Source organism: Carcharodon carcharias, chromosome 1 (genome assembly GCF_017639515.1).
Source record: "Carcharodon carcharias isolate sCarCar2 chromosome 1, sCarCar2.pri, whole genome shotgun sequence".
Lineage (NCBI taxonomy): Eukaryota > Metazoa > Chordata > Chondrichthyes > Lamniformes > Lamnidae > Carcharodon > Carcharodon carcharias.
Window position 1 is genome coordinate 180,652,378 of NC_054467.1, and position 19,784 is coordinate 180,672,161.

At 41.3% G+C, this 19,784-nt stretch overlaps 1 protein-coding gene across 5 annotated transcripts in view; it reads left to right on the top strand.

Annotated features, from left to right (window-relative positions):
• Nucleotides 1–19,784, top strand: part of LOC121278163 (ADP-ribosylation factor-like protein 15) — a 313,198-nt gene that overhangs the window by 130,699 nt on the left and 162,715 nt on the right. For all 5 annotated transcript variants that reach the window (XR_005943066.1, XR_005943067.1, XM_041188317.1 and 2 more), the window contains exons 2-4: nt 435–579; nt 3,955–4,014; nt 18,794–19,002. Coding sequence is in view for 3 of the 5 variants with exons in the window: in XM_041188317.1 (XP_041044251.1) it covers nt 435–579; nt 3,955–4,014; nt 18,794–19,002 (414 nt within the window). In the remaining 2 variants the exon portion in view is untranslated. The remainder of the gene's footprint in view (nt 1–434; nt 580–3,954; nt 4,015–18,793; nt 19,003–19,784) is intronic.

A 19,784-nucleotide genomic window follows, 5' to 3' on the forward strand; every position in this document is an offset into this window, starting at 1 on the left:
TGCATTTGTATCTGTTACTTGATCCCTGGGGAGTCATCTGGTTATGCTGGTCCAATTTAGTGGGGCTGGGGGATGGAATTTGAGAAGCAGAAGAATGGAGTTAGTTAAAGTACAAGAGTTTCTCTATAGGCTGAACAGATGGGAGATGCAAAACTGAAGTGATGCAATGGCATTACAGGCAGAAGGATGTAATTAAAATGTAACTATTTTACATAAGCAGCTTGTATTGTAAATGTGGATAACAGTATTTTTTAGTTGTATACACTATGTTGGAAAAGTGTACACAAGTTGACGAACATGACTGTACAAATATGTATAAACTAGTGAACACTGATGTATTTAACGCCTTAATTTAAGATGGCCACATTTGCTCTAGATGTCAGAATCCAGTTGTCCAAATCAACAAAGGTTAATAATGTTCTTCTTTTCCATAGTGTTTCAGAGCTTTCTGCTGCAAAGGGCCCCCATCGCCACGCACTGAATACGATGTTGTTTGTGTAGGCCTTACAGGATCTGGCAAGTCAAGCCTGCTCACACAACTTTGTAGCGAGAGCACAGATAGCATCATCCCCACAACAGGTAATATCTAAGCATTTGTGTAAAATGTAGTCATGTAAATTGAACTCTGCCTGAAAGCAAAAGTAAACATTATTTGCAAGGTAAAAATTATTTGCCTGTGCTAGTCATCTGTTTAAGTAGACCTTTTAAGATGTAATGGTTTTGCACTGTCTTTAAGTCTCTAGAACCCTTTCTTCCTCAAGATGTGACACTCTGCTCATTTTTTTTTTCATTTTACCTTTGTATAAACATTGTCCCTTTTGCTTTCCTCCTTACTACTTCAACTTGTTGCTTCCACTTCGCTCTGCTAAATTAGTTCAGTTTAAAGTCACATGAAATACAAGTTATTCTCTGTGAGCACATTATCATGCTACCTTCAAAGATTTGTGTTCAGAGGGAGATGGTGGCAATGTTACTGAATGAGTAATCCAGAGACCCAGTCTAATTCACTGGGGACATGGGTCCACCATGACAGCTGGTGGAATTTGAATACAGTTAATAAATCTGGAATATAAAGCTAATCTGAGTAATGGTGGCCATGAAACTATCATAGATTGTCATAAAAACCCATTTGGTTTGTTAATATCATTTAGGGAAGGAAATCTGCCATGCTTACCTGGCCTGTTTGTGGCTCCAGACCTACAGCAATGTGGTTGACTCTTAACTGCCCTCTGAAATGCCCTAGCAAGCCACTCAGTTCAAGAGCAATTAGGAGTGGGCAACAAATGCTGGCCTTGACAACGAGGCTCACATCCCATGAAAGAATAAAGAATTTATGTACATATACCCCCAGGTGTCTCTAACCCTACACCCCTTTTAAAATTGGATCATTTAGTTAATATTGCCATTGCCAAAATGGTGACTGTGCAGCAGAAAGGTGACCTAAATGTAAACATCCACAGATATTCCAGTGGGTAATGTGAACTGAATGGAACTGAAGCTGAAGTGTACACTTAATCACCTGGTGATAACTTTAGGAGGCAAGCCATTATTCACATGCAAATATGTTTTGATGCACTGAAAGAGGATGCGGAAACCTGAAAAGTATCAGCTGAGGTCGATGTTATGAAAGTCAATTTTCTGCTTGTCAAGTGGCTGATGTACTTCAAGATTTCATAGATTAATTGAGCCCAAATTAAATTATATTGATTGCTTCTGTTAAACTTTTTCTTACTGATTATTGCTTTATTATCACTTTGGAATCTGCAAAACCTGTCCTTAAAGCAATTTAGTTAATTGATCTTTCTTAGGCCAATCCTAGGCATCTCAAAGTTCACTGTATCAAATCATCTTCACTCCACTTGCTTGTAGGCTTTTTTGCCTGATGTCCAGGTCCTTTTGGAGGTCTTGTGGCGCAGTTGGGTAGTATCCCTGCCTCTGAATCAGAAGCTCCAGGTTCAAGTCCCACCCAAGGACTTGGTGGCCAAGGCTGATGTGTTCATAACACAGCCAAACAGGTTGATTATCAACCTGCAAATTCTTCCAACACATGCTAATAGCAGGCAGTAAGAGCAGGAGAAATTCCTGGTCAGCCATCCGATGGAAAGAAAGTTAGATCCTAAACCATCGTTATCCATAGCTCCAGACGACAGCATGCATGTGAAAGTGCAACTCTGAATTACTGAGTGATCTGTAACACCATCACCACCAGGTCCTCTATTTAGTATCTCCCTGTCACTAGGTTTCCTTCTCCCTTATTTGAAAATTCAATGAGGGCAAATACTCTTTACACAACCTTATGAACAGAATGTTTGCAATTGCCTTTCACTATGACTGAGAATAAACCTGAGTTAATTGGGTGATGTGAGAGTGACTGCCCTTAACATCAGGACTGCATTTGACCGAGTGTGGCATCAAGGAGCCCTAGCAAAACTGGTCAGTGGGAATTGAGGGGATCACTCTCCGCTGGTTGGATTCAAACCTGGCACAAAGAAAGATGGTTGTGGTTGTTGGAGGTCAGTCATCTCAGCTCCTGGACATCACTGCAGGAGTTCTTCAGGGTATTGTTCACGGCCCAACCATCTTCAGCCGCTTCATCAATGACATTCCTTGCGTCATAAGGTCAGGAGTGGGGTGTTTGCTGCTGATTGTACAATAGTCAGCACCATTTGCGACTTCTCAGATACTGAAGCAGCCCACATCCAAATGCAGCAAGACCTGGACAATGATAAGTGGCAAGTAACATTCGTGCCACACGAGTGTCAGGCAATGACTATCTCCAACAAGAGAGAATTTAGCCATCGCTCCTTGATGTTCAATAGCGTTACCATCACTGAATCCCCCACTATCAACATCCTGGGGGTTAGCATTGACCAGAAACTGAACTGGACTAACCATATAAATACTGTGGCTACAAGATCAGGTCAGAGGCTAGGAATCCTGTGATGAGTAACTCGCCTCCTCACTCCCCAAAGTCTGCCCACCACCTACAAGGCACAAGTCAGGAGTGTGATGGAATACTGCCCACTTGCCTGGATGAGTGCATCTCCCACAGTGCTCAAGAAGCTTGACACTGTCCAGGACAATGCAGCCTGCTTGATTGGCACCACATCCACAAACATTGACTCCCTCCACCACTGATTCACAGTAGCAGCAGTGTGTACCATCTACACGATGCACGACAGGAATTCACCAAAGCTCCTTAGACAGCCCCTTCCAAACCCATGACCACTACCATCTAACTGGACAAGAGCAGCAGATAGTTGGGAACACTACCGCCTGTAAGTTCCCCTCCAAATCACTCGCTGTCCTGACTTGGAAATATATCACCGTTCCTCCATTGTCACTGGGTCAAAATCCTGAAACTCCCTCCCTAACAGCACTGTGGGTGTACCTACACCACATGGTTTGCAGCGGTTCATTCTCAATGGCAACTAGGGATGGACAATAAATGCTGGCCCAGCTAACAAAGCCCACATCCCATGAATGAAGAAAAAAAAATTGTTAGGCTGTGAAAAGTTCAGAATGAAGCCTTGGATGACGGGAAGTGCAAATTCGATAGAAAACTATCTCACTCTCGCTTTGATTCCTGACACGATCTCCCACTTAAATGAGGCTCTTCATTGGAAATATTGCTAGAGTTTTAAGTCCATTTCAAAGAGCTGCTTCAAGCTATAACTAATTTGGCAGGATCATTCAGAATGACCATAAAACCTTTCTGTGGTGAGAAATGGAAATGTTAGATATTCATGACCATGCCAGACTTTGAGGTTAGAATTGAACAGGTTGCTGACACTGGGTGTCAGAAGTAAAAATATTTTCCATTCCTGAACACTGAAGCACCTTTATTAATTAAAACAAAATTTGATTCTTGTCTTTGAAACTAAATTCATATTTTACTGTCTATGCCTTTTTCCCCATTTTAAGGCACGTTTTCTTTGTTTTTCACATCTTCAGGTTTTAGTATTAAAGCTGTTCCATTCCAGAATGCAATCCTCAATGTGAAAGAACTTGGAGGTATGTGTAATTTAAACAAATTATACATTGGATTACTAACAATTATATTTTGCAGCATAGAAATGCTTTCTTGAGTCTTTCCTCAAACTCCTATCTCAGAGTATATATATTTTTTTCTTATTACTAATGGTAATCTTCAAACTTTTTTTAAAAATCCTGACCAGGGACCACTTTGCAGTTTAAACTAGCTACCATTTAAATAAGAAACAAGTGGGTTCTGAGTGACAAAAATACTTGTTACTCCAGCATTAAAGAACTTCTGTAGAGTCCCAACCAAACACTGTTTAGTGGAAGCTATTTTTATTTGAGAAGAGTAGATGAAGAACCGAAATGCATAGCGTCGTACCTTGTAGGAGAAAAGACTGTGTACACAGTAATGATTGGGTAACCCAAGATTTGCATTAGTTTTGACTTCCTGTGCAAAAAATAAGTTCTAGTGGGGAAACAATGAGCGAGTCTTGATTTGCAATGCCTTGATCATACCAAGAGGCTGATAAGTGTGTATTTGCAGCTTAGGAGAAACAAAATAGGCATTATATCGAATAATAGTTTCGCTGGGGTGCTGTGTGTTAAAGAGGAGAATAGTAGTATACCATGTAGACTGCCAGTTCAGATGCTAGAGTTGTCTAGCATGTGAGGAGTGGAAATAGGGCCTCAGACCAACCAGCATTACTAAAATTGAGGGTTTGTTTGCAGTACAAAGGCACTATGCTTTCCTTTAGAAACAGCTTAAGGCAACATGGAATAACTTGAAATTAATCTGATACAAAAAACGTTTTTAAATAAATAAACTTTGTTATAGTTAATTCTACCATAGGTTTATTGGAATTCCACAATAACTTGCCCAAAAATTCTTTATGATGTGGGCATTGCTGGCAAGGCCAAAATTTATTGCCCCACCCTAAATGCCCTTGAGAAGGTTAGCCGCCATCCTGAATCACAGCATTCAGTGTGATGAAGATACTTTCACAATGCTGTTAGGGAGAGAGTGCCAGGATCTTGACCTGGTGACAGTGATGGAACATATTGCCAAGTCTGGATGATGTGTGACTTGGAGGGGAACTTGGAAGTGGTGATGTTCCCATGTGTCTGCTGCCCTTGTCGTCCTAGATAGAAGAGGTCATGGGTTTGGGAGGTGCTGCCTAAGAATCCTTGACAAATTGCTGCAGCAGTACATCTTCGAGATTGTACACGCTGCAGCCTGGACGTGCTGATGGTAGAGGTAGTGAATGTTTAAGGTGATTGATGTTAATTGTAAAGTAATTGAGTGCTTACTTACGTTAAGGTGGTGGGCATTGACTGGGGATACACCAGCGCTCCTATCAATGGGGACAGATTGAAACTGTGGTTGTTGAGTTCAGCAATGCATGTTTGTAATGTGTGTCTCTGTAAATAAAAGCTTATAAGGCATGTAAAGATTAGCCTCCGATTCCATCCTTCATCACTTAAATATAAATAACACAAAGGAAGATTGTTGCAGTCGTTGGAGGCCAGCCATCTCAGTCCCAGGGCATTGTTGCTGGAGTTCCTCAGGATAGTTATGACTCCAAACAATGGAGAGCTTTCCCCTTGATTCCCATTGATTTCAATTTTACTAGGGCTCCTTGATGCCACATTCAGTCAAAAACTGCTTGATTTCAAGAGCAGTCACTCTCACCACACATTTAGCATTCAGTTCTCTTATCCATTTTTGGACTAAGGCTGTAATGAAGTCTGGGTCAAGTGGCCCTTCCAGAACCTAAACTGTATCGGTTAGCAGGTTGTTGCTGACTAAGTGCTGATTGACAGCACTGTCAATGAATCTTTCATTACTTTGAGAGTAAACTGGGTGAGAATTGTCCATGTTAATTGTCAATTGTCCTTGCTTTTAGTGGACAAGACATACCAGAAAATGTGGAAAATTGCCAGATATATGTCAGTGTTGTAGCTGTATTGGAACAGATTTCTAAGGGACACAGGGTAGTGTCCTAGGCCCAACCATTTTCAACTGCTTCATCACTGACCATTCCTCCATCATAAGATCAGAAGTGAGCATGTTTGCTGACTGCACAGATTTCAGGAACATTTGCAGCTCCTCAGATGTTGAAGCAGCCTGTGCCTGCATGCAGCAAGATCTGGACAACATTATGGCTTGGGCTGATAAATGGCAAGTAAGGTGCATGCCACACAAGTGCCAGGCAATGACCACCTCCAACAAAAGAGAATCTAACCACCTGCCCTTGACATTCAATAGAATTACCATCACTGAATCCCCCAGTAGCAACATACTGGGGGGTTACCATTGACTAGAAGCTGAACTGGATCAGCCATACAAATACTGTGACCATGACAGGTCAGAGACTTGGAAGTCTGTGGAGAGTAACTCATCTGACTTCTCAAAGTCTATCCAACATTTACAAGCCACACGTCAGGAGTGTGATGGAATACTTTCCACTTGTCTGGATGAGTGTAACAAAAACAGTATTCAAGAATCTCAACACCATCCAGGTCAGAGCAGCTTGCTTGATCATCACCCCATCCACTACCTTAAATATTCACTACCTCCACCATTGGCACATTTGTAGCAGCAGTGTCGATGCATTGTAGCAATTTGCCAAGGCTCCTTCGACAGCGCTTTCCAAACCCGCGACCTGTACCACCTAGAAGGACAGAGGCAGCAGGTGCATTGGAACAGAAACACATACAAACTTGGAAACTTATCACTGTTCTTTCACTGTCATTGAGTTAAAATCCTGGTACTCTTTCGCTCATAGCACTGTGGGCATACCTACACCACATGGACTGCAACGGTTCAGGAAGGCAGCTCACCAGCTTCTCAAGGGCAATTACTGATGGTGAACACATGCCCATCTTTCTAGCGACACCCATGAACAAATTTTAAAAAAAATTAAAGTCAGAGATCCGGCAGATTTTTGGATACTAAGAGAATCAAGAGAAAAGGGGATAGAGCAGGAAGGCGTGATTGAGGTAGAAGATTTGCTGTGATTGACTGGGGCAGGTTCGCGAGGCCAAATTGCCTGCTTCTGCTTCTAATTCTTACATTCTTGTAACTCATGTTAAGCTACTAAGCCGCCCGTGAAGATAAAATGTGTTAATGTACATCTCTATCATAGACTTGATTCCTGCACAAAAAATAATTGCAAGTTGCTTCTACTTTGAAGCACCAACTATCACACAGTGGAAGTTCAAGCACAAATTCAAATCCTGACTCTATTGAGTTCTAAAGCTCACCAATGCTCCTTCGAGAGGAGTGAAATAGAGGCTGTGAATATATTTGTATTGAGAGAGGATATGTGAAGAGGGTCTCAACAGGCTGCTGTCACACACTGCCAGGTGGCCAGCTAAGATTGGGATGGTCATATACTGAGAGCAAGCCACTTACTTCCCCTCTTAGCCATGAGGTGAGATGGGGAATGGTGTTTTGTTTGGGAAGGATCATCAGAGAGCAATGTGTCAAGGCAAAGAGGGTCTGTGTCCTCCTTGGAGGGAAACATACCCACGAAGAACAGTGGTACATGTAGGATATCTTTGAATTTTAAGTTTGTATGTTAATTCCCATTGTGTGCATATTGATGTGCCGTAATACGTTTTAAAAAGAGCTATTTTGGATAAAAATATAAAAGCTCTACTGGATAAGTTAAACAACAATGAAAGTCACTAATTATTTAAATCAGTGCCTCAGCAATTGAAAGGTTGACTGTACGAAGGTTTGCGGTAAGAGATGGCAGACGTGTTGTACTGAAGTGTGATATCTCATGACTGAAGAGTTTGTTTGTCATTTTGTAATTATCCTTTTCTGTTGCCTAGTGGCAAAAATGTAAATCAAACTGAGATGATGCCCCACTTTGTTAATCAACTGTTTGACACATTTCCATGTATTTCCTTTCTTAATTTACAACGATCACAACTCAATTAGTTAACAATGGATTGCCAGTCTGCCAGTTTTTAGTGAGGCTTGAAAGCAACCTGCCCTTGCCCATCTGTCTGTGTATCACTCTGTTTTGATCGTGTTAGACAATAGTCCCAGTGTCTCGTCTACATTGATTACATTTTTTGAAGTGTTAGATTGTAGGAAGGAAGCTTTGAGTTTGAATTTGATAATTCTGAAATTAGTGAGCTTTTAATGATTTTTGTTTTTGACGTACCCTGTAACTATATACTGATGTGATCAGTCAAAATACATTTTAAAAAGGCGATGCTATTAACTTAGCTGAATAATTCTACAAGGATTCTTATCATGAGATAATTAAATAAGCTTCCAGTCTTCACTTGATCCAAATGAAGAAATTAAATATCTCCATGTGATCTTATCAATTAAATTCATAAGCTCAAGAGATGAATATGATGTCCATCTGAAATATGAAATGAATGTCATGCAGCTCAAAAAATGAAATTGATTTTTGACTGCATAGATAAATATTTTCTCTGCAAATCCTGTTTTGTATTATAGTACAAAACTGAGAATATATTGAAAGGTAATAGAATAAGAATTAAAACATTCAAAATTAATAGCAATTGTACATCATGTTAATTATAGAAAATGGTCAATTCACAATACTGAGCAAATTGTTCATTGAGGTGAAGGATAGATGTATTGAGAATGGATTATTGGTTTCTCTCCATTTCACTAAGAACATGAGCCACACTCAGCCAAGGCAAGGGACAGCAATGATTAATTACAATTCATTGCCCAAGCAACAAATCTGTTGATAGCCTATAACCCATTGCTGCTGTGCATGAGACTTTGCTGTGCTGTGACCAGCACAAAATTACCAGCAGTACAATATAACAATGTTAATTTCAGAAGTTAGTAGTTAAACATCATTGAAGTTACCTCAAAAAGAACAATTTACCCACTGCCCGTGCTTATACTCACTGGCTTATACAGCCAACTGTTGTTTTTACACTTCAAATGTGAACTGACATCTGCTAAATGACTTTCACATTTCTTACTCCAAAAGTAGTTAGCTTTTTCATCATTGTGAATTTCTCTGCTAAAGGCAGTGGTAAAAATAAACAAGATATTGACAGTTATCCATCATATCATATCATTCCTTTGATGTATTGCCTCTATCCCATAGCTAGGAATTTTCCTCTACTTCAGATAGTTTGTCACTTTTCCCCACAAAGATGCATTGTTCTGCAAAGCATTCCATTTTCCAGTGATGATCTGTATAAATGAGGTGAGGGGAGAGTGACTGCCCTTGACATCAAGGTAGCATTTGACCGACAATGGCATCAAGGATACTGAAGCAGTCCATGCCTACATGCAGCAAAACCTGGACCACTTTCAGGCTTGGGCTGATATGTGACAAGTAACATTCATGCTACACAAGTACCAGACAGTACCATTAGCAACAAAAAAGAATCTAACCATCTCCCCTTGACATTCAACAGCATTACCATTGCTAAATCTCCCACCATCAATACCCTGGGTGTTTATTATTATTTCAGTTAAGTTTCTAGTCAATCATATAAATTCTTTTGGATGCAAGAGCAGGTCAGAGGCTAGGAATTATGTGGTGAGTAACTCGCCCTCCTGCTTCCTAAAGTCTGTCCATTATCTACAAGGCACAAGTCAAGGGTGTGATAGAATATTCTCCACTGGACTAGTAACCCAGAGAGCCAGGGTAACGGTCGGGGGATCTCGGTTCGAATCCTACCACGGCAGATTGTGGAATTTGAATTCAATAAAAATCTGGGGTTAAAAGTCTATTGATGACCATGAAAACCATTGTAGTAAAAGCTCACCTGGTTCACTAATGTCCTTTTAGGGAAGAAAATCTGCTGTCCTTACCTGGTCTGGCCTACATATGACTCCAGACCCACAGCAATTGACTCTTAAATTCCCTCTGAAATGGCCTAGCAAGCCACTCAGTTGTAACAAACCAGTGCAGAAAATTGGATAAGGAATGAAACTGGAGGGGTGACCTGGCATCAACTCAGGCACTGGAAATGGCAACGACAAACTTGGCCCTGTCGACCCTGCAAAGTCTCCTTACTAACACCTGGGGACTTGTGCTAAAATTGGGATAGCTGTCTCACAGACTTGTCAAGCAACAGCTGGACACAATCATTCTCATGGAATCATACCTTAAAGGTCATGCCCTAGACATCACCATCACCATCCCTGGTATGTCCTGTCCCACCAGTAGGATAGAGCTAGTACAGTAGGAGACTTCAACACTGATTCCAGACCCCATGAAGTTTCATGGCATCAGGTAAACAATGGGCAAAGAAACCTCCTGCTGATAACCGCTCTCAGCCCTTCCTCAGCTCATGAATCAGTGTCCCTTCATATTGAGCACCACTTAGGGGAAGCACTGAAGATGGAAAGGGTTCTGAATGCACTCTGGGTGCGGGGCTTCAACGTCCATCACCGAGTAACTCAGTAACACCACTACAAACCGAGCTTGCCGAGTCCTAAAGGACATAGCTGCTAGACTGGGTTTGCGGCAGGTGGTGAGGGATCCAACTTGAGGAGAAAAACACACTTGACCTCATCCTCACCAACCTGCCTGCTGCAGATGTAGCTGTCCATGACAATATCGGTAGGAGTGACCACTGCACAGTCTTTGTGGAGATGAAGCCCTGTCTTCAAATTGAGGATACCTTCCATCGCTTTGTGTGACACTGCCACCATATTGAATGGGATAGATTTCGAACAGATCTAACAACTCAAGACTGGGTATCCATGAGGCGCTGTGGCCCATCAACAGCAGAAGAGTTGTACTCGACCACAATCTGTAACCTCATGGCCCAGCAGATCCCCAACTCTTAACATTACCACCAAGCCAGGGGATCAACCCTGGTTCAATAAAGAGTGCAGAAGGGTATGCCAGGAGCAGCACCAGGCATATCTAAAAATGAGATGCACCTGGTGTAGCTACAACACAGGGCTTTTGGTGTGCCAAACAGCATAAGCAACAAGTGATAGAGCTCAGCAATTCCACAACCAACAGATCAGATCTAAGCCCTGCCTTCCTGCCACATTCAGTCGTGAATGGTGATGGACAATTGAACAACTTGCTGCATGAGGAGGCTCCACAAATATCCCCATCGTCAATGATGGGGGAGCCCAGAACATTAGCGCAAAAGATAAGACTGAAGTATGCAACAATCTTAAGGCAGAAGAGCCGAGTGGATGATCCATCTCGGCCTCCACCAGAGGTCCCCAGCATCACAGGTGCCAGTCTTCTGTCAATTCAGTTCTCACCATGTGATATCAAAAAACGGCTGAAGGCCTAGATATTACAAAGGCTATGGATCTTGACAATATTCCGGCAATAATACTGAAGACTTGTGCTCCAGAACTTGCCATGTCCCTGGTCAAGCTGTTCCAGTACAGCTACAACACTGGCATCTATCAGGCCATGTGGAAAATTGCCTGGGTATGTCCTGTACACAAAAAACAGAAGAAATCCAACATGGCCAATTACCACCCCATCAGTATACTCTTGATCATCAGTAAAATGATGGAAGGGTTCATCGACAATGCTATGAAGTGGTGTTTACTAAGCAATAATTTGCTCACTGATGCTCAGTTTGGGTTTCACCAGGGCCTGTCAGTTCCTGATCTCATTACAGCCTTGGTTCAAACATGAATAAAAGAGCTGAACTCCAGAGGTGTGGTGAGAGTGACTGCCCTTGACAGCAAGGCAGCATTTGACTGAGTGTGGCATCAAGGGGCCCTAGCAAAACTGGAGTCAATGCGAATCATGGAAAACTCTCCACTGGTGGGAGTCATACCTAGCACAAAGGAAGATGGTTGTGGTTGTTGGAGGCCAATCATCTCAGTTCCAGGATATCACTGCAGGAGTTCCTCAGGGTAGTGTCCTAGGCCCAACTATCTTCTGCTTCATCAATGACCTTCCCTTCATCATAAGGTCAGAATTGGGAATGTTCACTGATGTTTGCACAATGTTCAGCACCATTCGCAATAACTCAATACTGAAGCAGTCCATGTCCAAGTGCAGCAAGACCTGGACAATATCCAGGATTGCACTGACAAGTGCAAATAACTTTCATAGAAACATAGCAAATAGAAGCAGGAGTAGGTCATTTGGCCCTTCAAGCTTGCTCTGCCATTCAATATGATCATCCTCTATCTCATCGCCATACTCCCTCTGTCTCCCCATACTCCTTGATGTCTTTAGAGTCCAGAAATCTATCTATTTCCTTCTTAAATATACTCAGTGACTTGGCCTCCAAAGCCTACTGTGGTAGAGAATTCCAAAGGTTCACCACCCTCTTGAGTGGAGAAGTTTCTCCTCATCTCAGTCCTAAATGGTCCATCATGTATCCTGAGACTGTGACCCCTTGCTCTAGACCCAACAACTAGAGGAAATATCATCCCTGCATTCAATCTGTCCATCCCTGTCAGAATTTTACGTTTCAATGATATCTGCTCTCATTCATTTAAACTCCAGTGAATACAGGCCTAGTCAGCCCAATCTCTCCTCATATGACAATCCTGCCATACCAGGAATCAGTCTGGTGGACCTTTGCTGCACTTCCTCTTTGGCAGTGTATCCTTTGTTAAGTAAGGAGATCAAAACTGCGTACACTACTCCAGGAGCGGTCTCACCAAGGCCCTGTGCAGCTGCAATAAGACATCGGGGTTCCTGTCCCCAAGTCTTTTTACAATGAAGGCCAATATACCATTTGCCACCTTAACTGCCTGCTGCACCTGCATGCTTGCTTTCAGTGATTGGTGTACAAGGGCACCCAGGTCCCTTTTGAACATCAACATTTCCCAATCTGTCACCATTTAAATAATGCTCTGACATTCTGTTTTTCTTACCAAAGTGGGTAACTTCACACTTATCAACATTATACTGCATCTGCCTGTTCCCTCAACCTGCCTAAATCACTTTGAAGCCTCTTAATGCCCTCCTCGTTGCTCACATTCCCATCAAGTTTTGTCATCAGCAAATTTGGAAATATTACATTTGGCTCCCTCATCCAAATCATTGATATATATTTCCAATAGCTAGGGTCCAAGGACTGATCAATGCGGAACACCAGTAGTCACCGTCTGCCACGCCACAGAAGACTCATTTATTCCCACTCTGTTTCCTGTCTGCTAACCAATGCTCAATCCATGCCAGTATATTACCCCCAATCCCATGTGCTTTAATTTTACACACTAACCTCTTATGTGGAACATTATCAAAAGCTTTCTGAAAATCAAAATACACCACATCACTGGTTCTCCCTTACCTACTCTGCTAGTTACGTCCTCAAAAAAACTCCAGTAGGTTTGTCAAACATTATTTCCCTTTCATAAATCCATGTTGACTTTGTCTATTCCCGTTGATGTTTTCTAAGTGTCCTGTTATCACATCCTTTATATTAGATTCTAGCATTTTCCCTACTAGCCGGTCTGTGATTCACTGTTTTCTCCCTCCCTCCTTTTTAAATGGTGGGATTACATTTGCTGCCCTCCAATCTGCCAGGATGTTCCAGAATCTACAGAATTTTGGAAGATGACAACCAACACATCCACTATTTCCATGGCCACCTCCTTTGGTACCCTGAGATGTAGATTATCAGGCCCTGGGGATTTATCGGCTTTCAGTCCCATTAATTTCTCCAGCACTATTGTTTTAATAATACTAATTTCTGTCAATTCCTCCTCCTCACTAGACCCTTGGTTCTCCAGTGTTTCTGGGAAGTCATTGTGTCTTGCTCGGTGAAGACAGAACTATAGTAATTGTTTAATTGCTCTGCCATGTCCTTGTTCTCTATTATAAATTCTCCTGTTTCAGACTGTACATTTGTCTTCACTAATCTTTTTCTCTTTGCATACTTAGAAGCTTTTACAGTCAGCTTTTATGTACCTTAGAAGTTTACCCTCATAGTCTACTTTTTCCCCCTCTTAATCAATCTCTTGGTCCTCCTTTGCCAAATGCTAAGCTGCTCCTAATCCTCAGGCTTGTTACTTTTTTCAGCAACTTTATATAACTACTGTTTGGATCCAATACTATCCTTAATTTTGTTTTTTTAGCCATGGTTGGGCCACTTTTCCTGTTTTGCGCCCAACAAGTGCCATCTCCAGCAGAAGAGAACCTAACCATCGGCATTTAGTGGCATTACCATTGCTGAATCCTGCACTACCAATGTCCTGGGGGTTACCATTAACCAGAAACTGAACTGGACTAGCCATATAAATACTGTGGTTACAAGAGCAGGTCAGAGGCAAGGAATCCTGTGGCGAGTAACTCACCTCCTCACTCCCCAAAGCCTGTTCATTACCTACAAGGCACAAGTCAGGAGTGAGATGGAATTCTGTCCACTTGTCTGGATGAGTGCAGCTCTAACAACACTAGAAGCTTGACACCATCCAGGAAAAAGCAGTCCGCTTGATTGGCGCCACATGCACAAACATTCATTTTCTCCGCCACTGACGCACAGTAGCAGTAGTGTGTACCATCTACAAGATGCATTGCAGAAATTCACCAAGCCTCCTTAGAGAACACGTTTCAAGCCCACGACTGCTACTATCTAGAAGGACAAGGGCAGCAGACAAAGGGGAACACCACCAAATGGAAGTTCCCCTCCAAGCCACTCAGCATCCTGACTTGGAACTATATCACCTTTCCTTTGCTGTCGCTGGGTCAAAATCCTGGAACTCCCTGTACTGTAGGTGTACCTACACCACGTGACTGAAGCCATTCAAGAAGGCGTCTCACCATCACCTTCTCGAGGGAGTTAGGAATGGACATTAAATGCTGGCCAGGTCAGTGACGCCCACACCCCATGAATAAATTTAAAAAAAACTTGCCTGGATGAGTGCAGCTCCAACAAAATTTAAGTTTGACACCATCCAAGCCAAAGCAGCCTGCTTGATCAGCACCTCATTCATCACACTAAACATTTATTCCCTCCACCACCGACGCAAATGTCTGCATTGTGTATCATCGCCAAGATGCACTGCAGCAACCTTACCAATCTCCTTCACCAACAATTTCCAAACACATGACCTCTACCACTAGAACTATAAGGGCAGTACTGCATGCAAGTTGCCCCCCCAAGCCTCATTCTGTCCTGACTTGGAACTATATCATTGTCCATTTGGCCTGTCTGCAAGCATGACCCAGACCTTCCTGTTGCTTGTCATTTAAACACACAATCCTGCTCTCATGCCCACATGTCCATCCTTGGCCTGCTGCAATTTTCCAGTGAAGCCTAATGCAAACTGGAGAGACTGCACCTCATCTTCCGATTAGGCACTTTACAGCCTTCCGGAATTAACATTGATTTCAACAACTTCAGACCATGAACTCTCTCCCCCATCTTCACCCCTTTTTTAAATCCTCCCCCCCATCCCACTTTCAATCCTTTTTTCCCACTCCTACCCCTCTCGTCCCCCCACCCCGCCCCCACAAGGGCCATCTATTATTTGTTCATGTTGTTCTTTTCAGAGTGTTTACCCTTGTTCTGCTATATCACATTCTGCTTTCTTACCTTTGCCACTCTCAGCACCTTTTTTAGCCCTCGCCACTACCAGTAACACTCCCTTTGTCCTTTTTGTTCATGACATCTTTGTCAGTCTCTCCTTTGCCCCCACCTATCACTGGCCCTCTATCCAGCTTCACCTGCTCCATCCCCCTTAAAATAAATTTGAGCACATTTCTACTTCTCTAGCTCTGAAGAAGGGTCATACAGACTCGAAATGTGAACTCTGTTTCTCTCTCAACAGACGCTGTCCGACCTACTGAGTTTTTCCAGCATTTTCTGTTTTTGTTTCCGATTTCCAGAATTTGCAGTTTCACTGTTACTTTACTGTCACTAGGTTGAGATCCTGAAGCTCCATTCCTAACAGCACTGTGGATGTGCCCACACCAGATGAACTGTAAGGATTCAGGAAAACACCTCAACACCACCTTCTCAAGGGCAATTGGCAACACATACTAGCCTTGCCAGTGACACCTGTATCCCATTGAAAGAGTTAAAAAAAATGAAATTCTTCAAACCTTTCTTGATAATTTACTCATAATTTTAGTTTGAATACTGTTCATCACCATCTACCCAAGTAGATTTTCCCTAATTGCAACTTTAAATTCTTAATTTAGTAAAAGTTTTTAAAATTTCCTTACTTTCCTGTTCCAGTGGAAGTAGTTTCCCTTCCCTGGTATAATTATGGAGAATCTACACTATCCTCTCCATGATGGAACACCTAAAAATGCACAACCTGGTCTAACTGTGGCCTAACGAAAGTTTAATTCATTATTACTTTTACTTGTGCTATGCTCTTATTTAGAAAACAATGTTTTGGCTCTTTCTAAGACTTTACCTGTCCTCATTTTCAGGGGAAAGAGGAATCTCACTTTATTTTCATGTAGTATAGGATCAGACCTTAACTCTGGATTTACAGGACAGGCTTATATTTATATACTGTATTTCACAACTTCAGAATGGAACCTGCAACATCGCACCACTCCCTTAATACTATAACGGGGTATCAGCCTAAAGTTTTGTGCTCAAGCCTCTGGATTGGTCTTGAACCCACAACCTTCTGATTCAGAGGCAAGAATGCTTCTCATTGAGCCTTAACTGACACTGTGAGCAATATCATTGGTAAATGCCCCATTAAAAATCACGTGAAAAATTAGAAGGATGTCTTCTGTTGTATGTATGTAAGATATTTGTATTTCAGCCTCCATTTTGTGCTGTGCATTCCATCCTACTAAAATTCACTTTGGATTTTCTCTTCTATGCACAGAAAGAAAGGGTGCTTTATTCCTTCCCTCTTAATTTCATTTGTACCAAGGCCCACAAAGAGAGAAAGAATAAAGCACCCTTACTATTCACATGTAATGAACTGTAGCTGATAGTATCTTGAATTTATACCTTGCATCACCTCAGTTCTATTACAACTGGGATGGGAACATGTAGGACAGGATTAAAGACTATTCAGCTTCAGAAGAGGGAACATTGCATAAATACTTAAGATAGTTAACTGAATTGCAAAGACCAATCCATCCTACTTGAAATTAAACAGATAGAACAAGGCAACATAAGTTTGAACAGAAGCAAAATAATGCAGGTGCTGGAAATCTGAAATTTAAGGAAAGGACATTGACCTGAAACATGAACTCTTTCTCTCTGCACAGGTGCTGCCTGACCTGCTGTGGATTTACAGCATTTCCTTTCAGGAGGTTTCTCTTTACATGTAATGTAGTGGTGGAGGAAGAAAACCTGGGACAAATTACCAAACTAATACCATGATGAGGAGCCTTTTGGGGTTCTTTATGAATGTCTGAGCCAAATGGCATTCCTCATTCATATCAATCCTATGAACTTGTGTTCAATTTACACTGCTGTCCCTCTGACTTCTCACCTTACAAACTTAAAGGTACTATTCAAATTTTCACTGCAATCTGGCAAATGGTTGCTCTCTAAACCATTTGTGTTTTTCATGACTATTTGAAATGATACCATCTGGAGAAAAAAGCTGATTTGAAAATTTTCCAACCAAAGAAGTGACTTTGTCTGATGTTCCTCTGGATCATATTCAATAACGAGTATGCTTGAAACAACCTGTCTCAGTACAGTAGCTTTCACCTCAAAAGCCTAAACATTTGGTGGATGCTGCTCAGTTTGATGAAGCTTTTCTCCTGTAAACCAGACGGAGTGTATTTTCCTCTAGGATAGGCATTGTCAGGTTTGTTGCAATTTTATTAGTATAAATATGGCTAATGCTACAGAAAAATTGTGTATTCCCTGACTGATGCCAAAGATGAACTTGAACCAAGTAGCCAGTTGGACATTACAAATCTATAATTTTGTAGACCTGAGGAAATTTTTTTTTTAGCTATTAATAAAACTTGTGTGGCATTGCTGCTGTTCTTTGAGTGCCCACCTCCTCTTTTTTGACTTGTGCTTTACCCTACTCTCTTTAAAGTGTTGTGCCATAACTTTATAGCAATCAATGTCAGTTGATCTGGGAAGATGATGATGGGCTACTGCCTTGAGCAGTAATTATTTATGCAAATGTGTGGCTTGCCAAACCACTTCAGGAGATATTAAAAGTCAGTTACCTAATGTAGACCAGATTTGCATGTATGTCAAGCAGGATAGAAGATAGGCTCCCTTCCCTGAAAGATATTAATGATATTGTTGGGATTTACTCTGATGTGGCAGCTTTTCCTATCATTTTCCCTGATCCTAACCCACAGGTTACTGAATTTATTGAATTCAGTTTCACATTTTTGCTGTAGCGAGATTAGACTAGGAATATGATTATGTAAACTTTTAATTTGGGAACAATGTTTAGTGTATTATGATTTGTTATTTTCTCGTTTTGTTCAGCAAGCATTAGTGTAGTTTTTAAAAATGGCCAATTGCTCAATTAAGAGCGTAATTTTTGGACATAATTGAGAAATGATGGGCAGGTTGGTATGAACATTGTGGAAAAAAAATAGCGTAAACTTTTGGTTCAAATGCAAGAATAAACATAAGTAAAATGCATGAGCACTTGGGATCACAGGGTAGCCTTCATGTGAGAATTGGGAGATGAGCTCAAATTTCTGAAATCCACCTTTTAATCCAGAAACAGATATTGCAATTCTTGATTTATCCTTGATTTGAAAAAAACCTCCGTATTGGATGCCAAAATAATTTTTCTTTATCCACAATTCCCTTTTTGAAAGCGCCAGCATTTATTTAGGAAAGTAATTTTTTTGAAACTATCTTGTGTTTTAAAGAAACAAGATGGGTTTATTTTCCTTAAATGATTGCATTTTGAAAACTTGTTTTTGTAAATTCTCTCAAGGGGCAGACAATATACGCAAATATTGGAGTCGATACTATCAAGGATCTCAAGGGGTAGTATTTGTTCTAGACAGTGCGTCATCTGAAGATGATCTAGAAACTGCACGGAATGAATTGCATTCAGCTCTTCAACATCCACAGCTGTGCACTTTGCCATTTTTAATATTAGCCAACCACCAAGACAAGCCAGCAGCACGCTCTTTACAAGAGGTATGTTTAATCATGGTTATGCTATAATTTTTCTTGGCCTTTGTAAAGCAGTTGAGAAGACAATCGTTTTTGCTATATTAAGTTATCAAGTGTTATAGAAAAGTGAACTGTTAAAGGCTGGATGTTTTGAAACACAAGCTACTCAATGTTTTAAATGGATTTAAAAAATACATCAATGATATTGCGTCATATACATGGGGTAAGCATCTATTTTTCAGCATTTAAATTTGTCTCTTGTTACTTCCTCTATAAAAATAATGCATATATCAAAAATGAGAAAGCTTCTTTCAAATTTAACTATTACTTTTGACAAGTTAAAGTACTTCTGTATTGGAGTTGGTGACCACAGCAAAAGGTAGTGGACATCACAGCTGTTTTTAATAAATAGTGATAGAATTTTACTCACGATGAATTTATCGCTGTGACAAGTAAGATTGCTTTGCTTGGAATGTAACTGAGGCATCTGTCTCATTTTCTCAGAATTTTGAATTTAAGGGGGTATTTCTGTAGCCTTTCTCTATTTCTCCAACCCTTGCCATTAGCAATAGTTTTCCATTCCAGGCCTTCACTTATCCAGAGGTTCCAAGCATTGTGCTGACTTGGCTCAAATCACCATTTTGCTGTTTCCCTCTGCCCCATCGATTCCGACCACCGTATCCTCTGATTAGTGTGACTCTGTTTCCTTCAACTTGGAGGTACTGGCATGGATAGAAGATTAGCTGTCTGGCCGGAGGCAGAGAGTGGGGATAAGGGGGTCCTTCTCAGGATGGCGGCCGGTGACT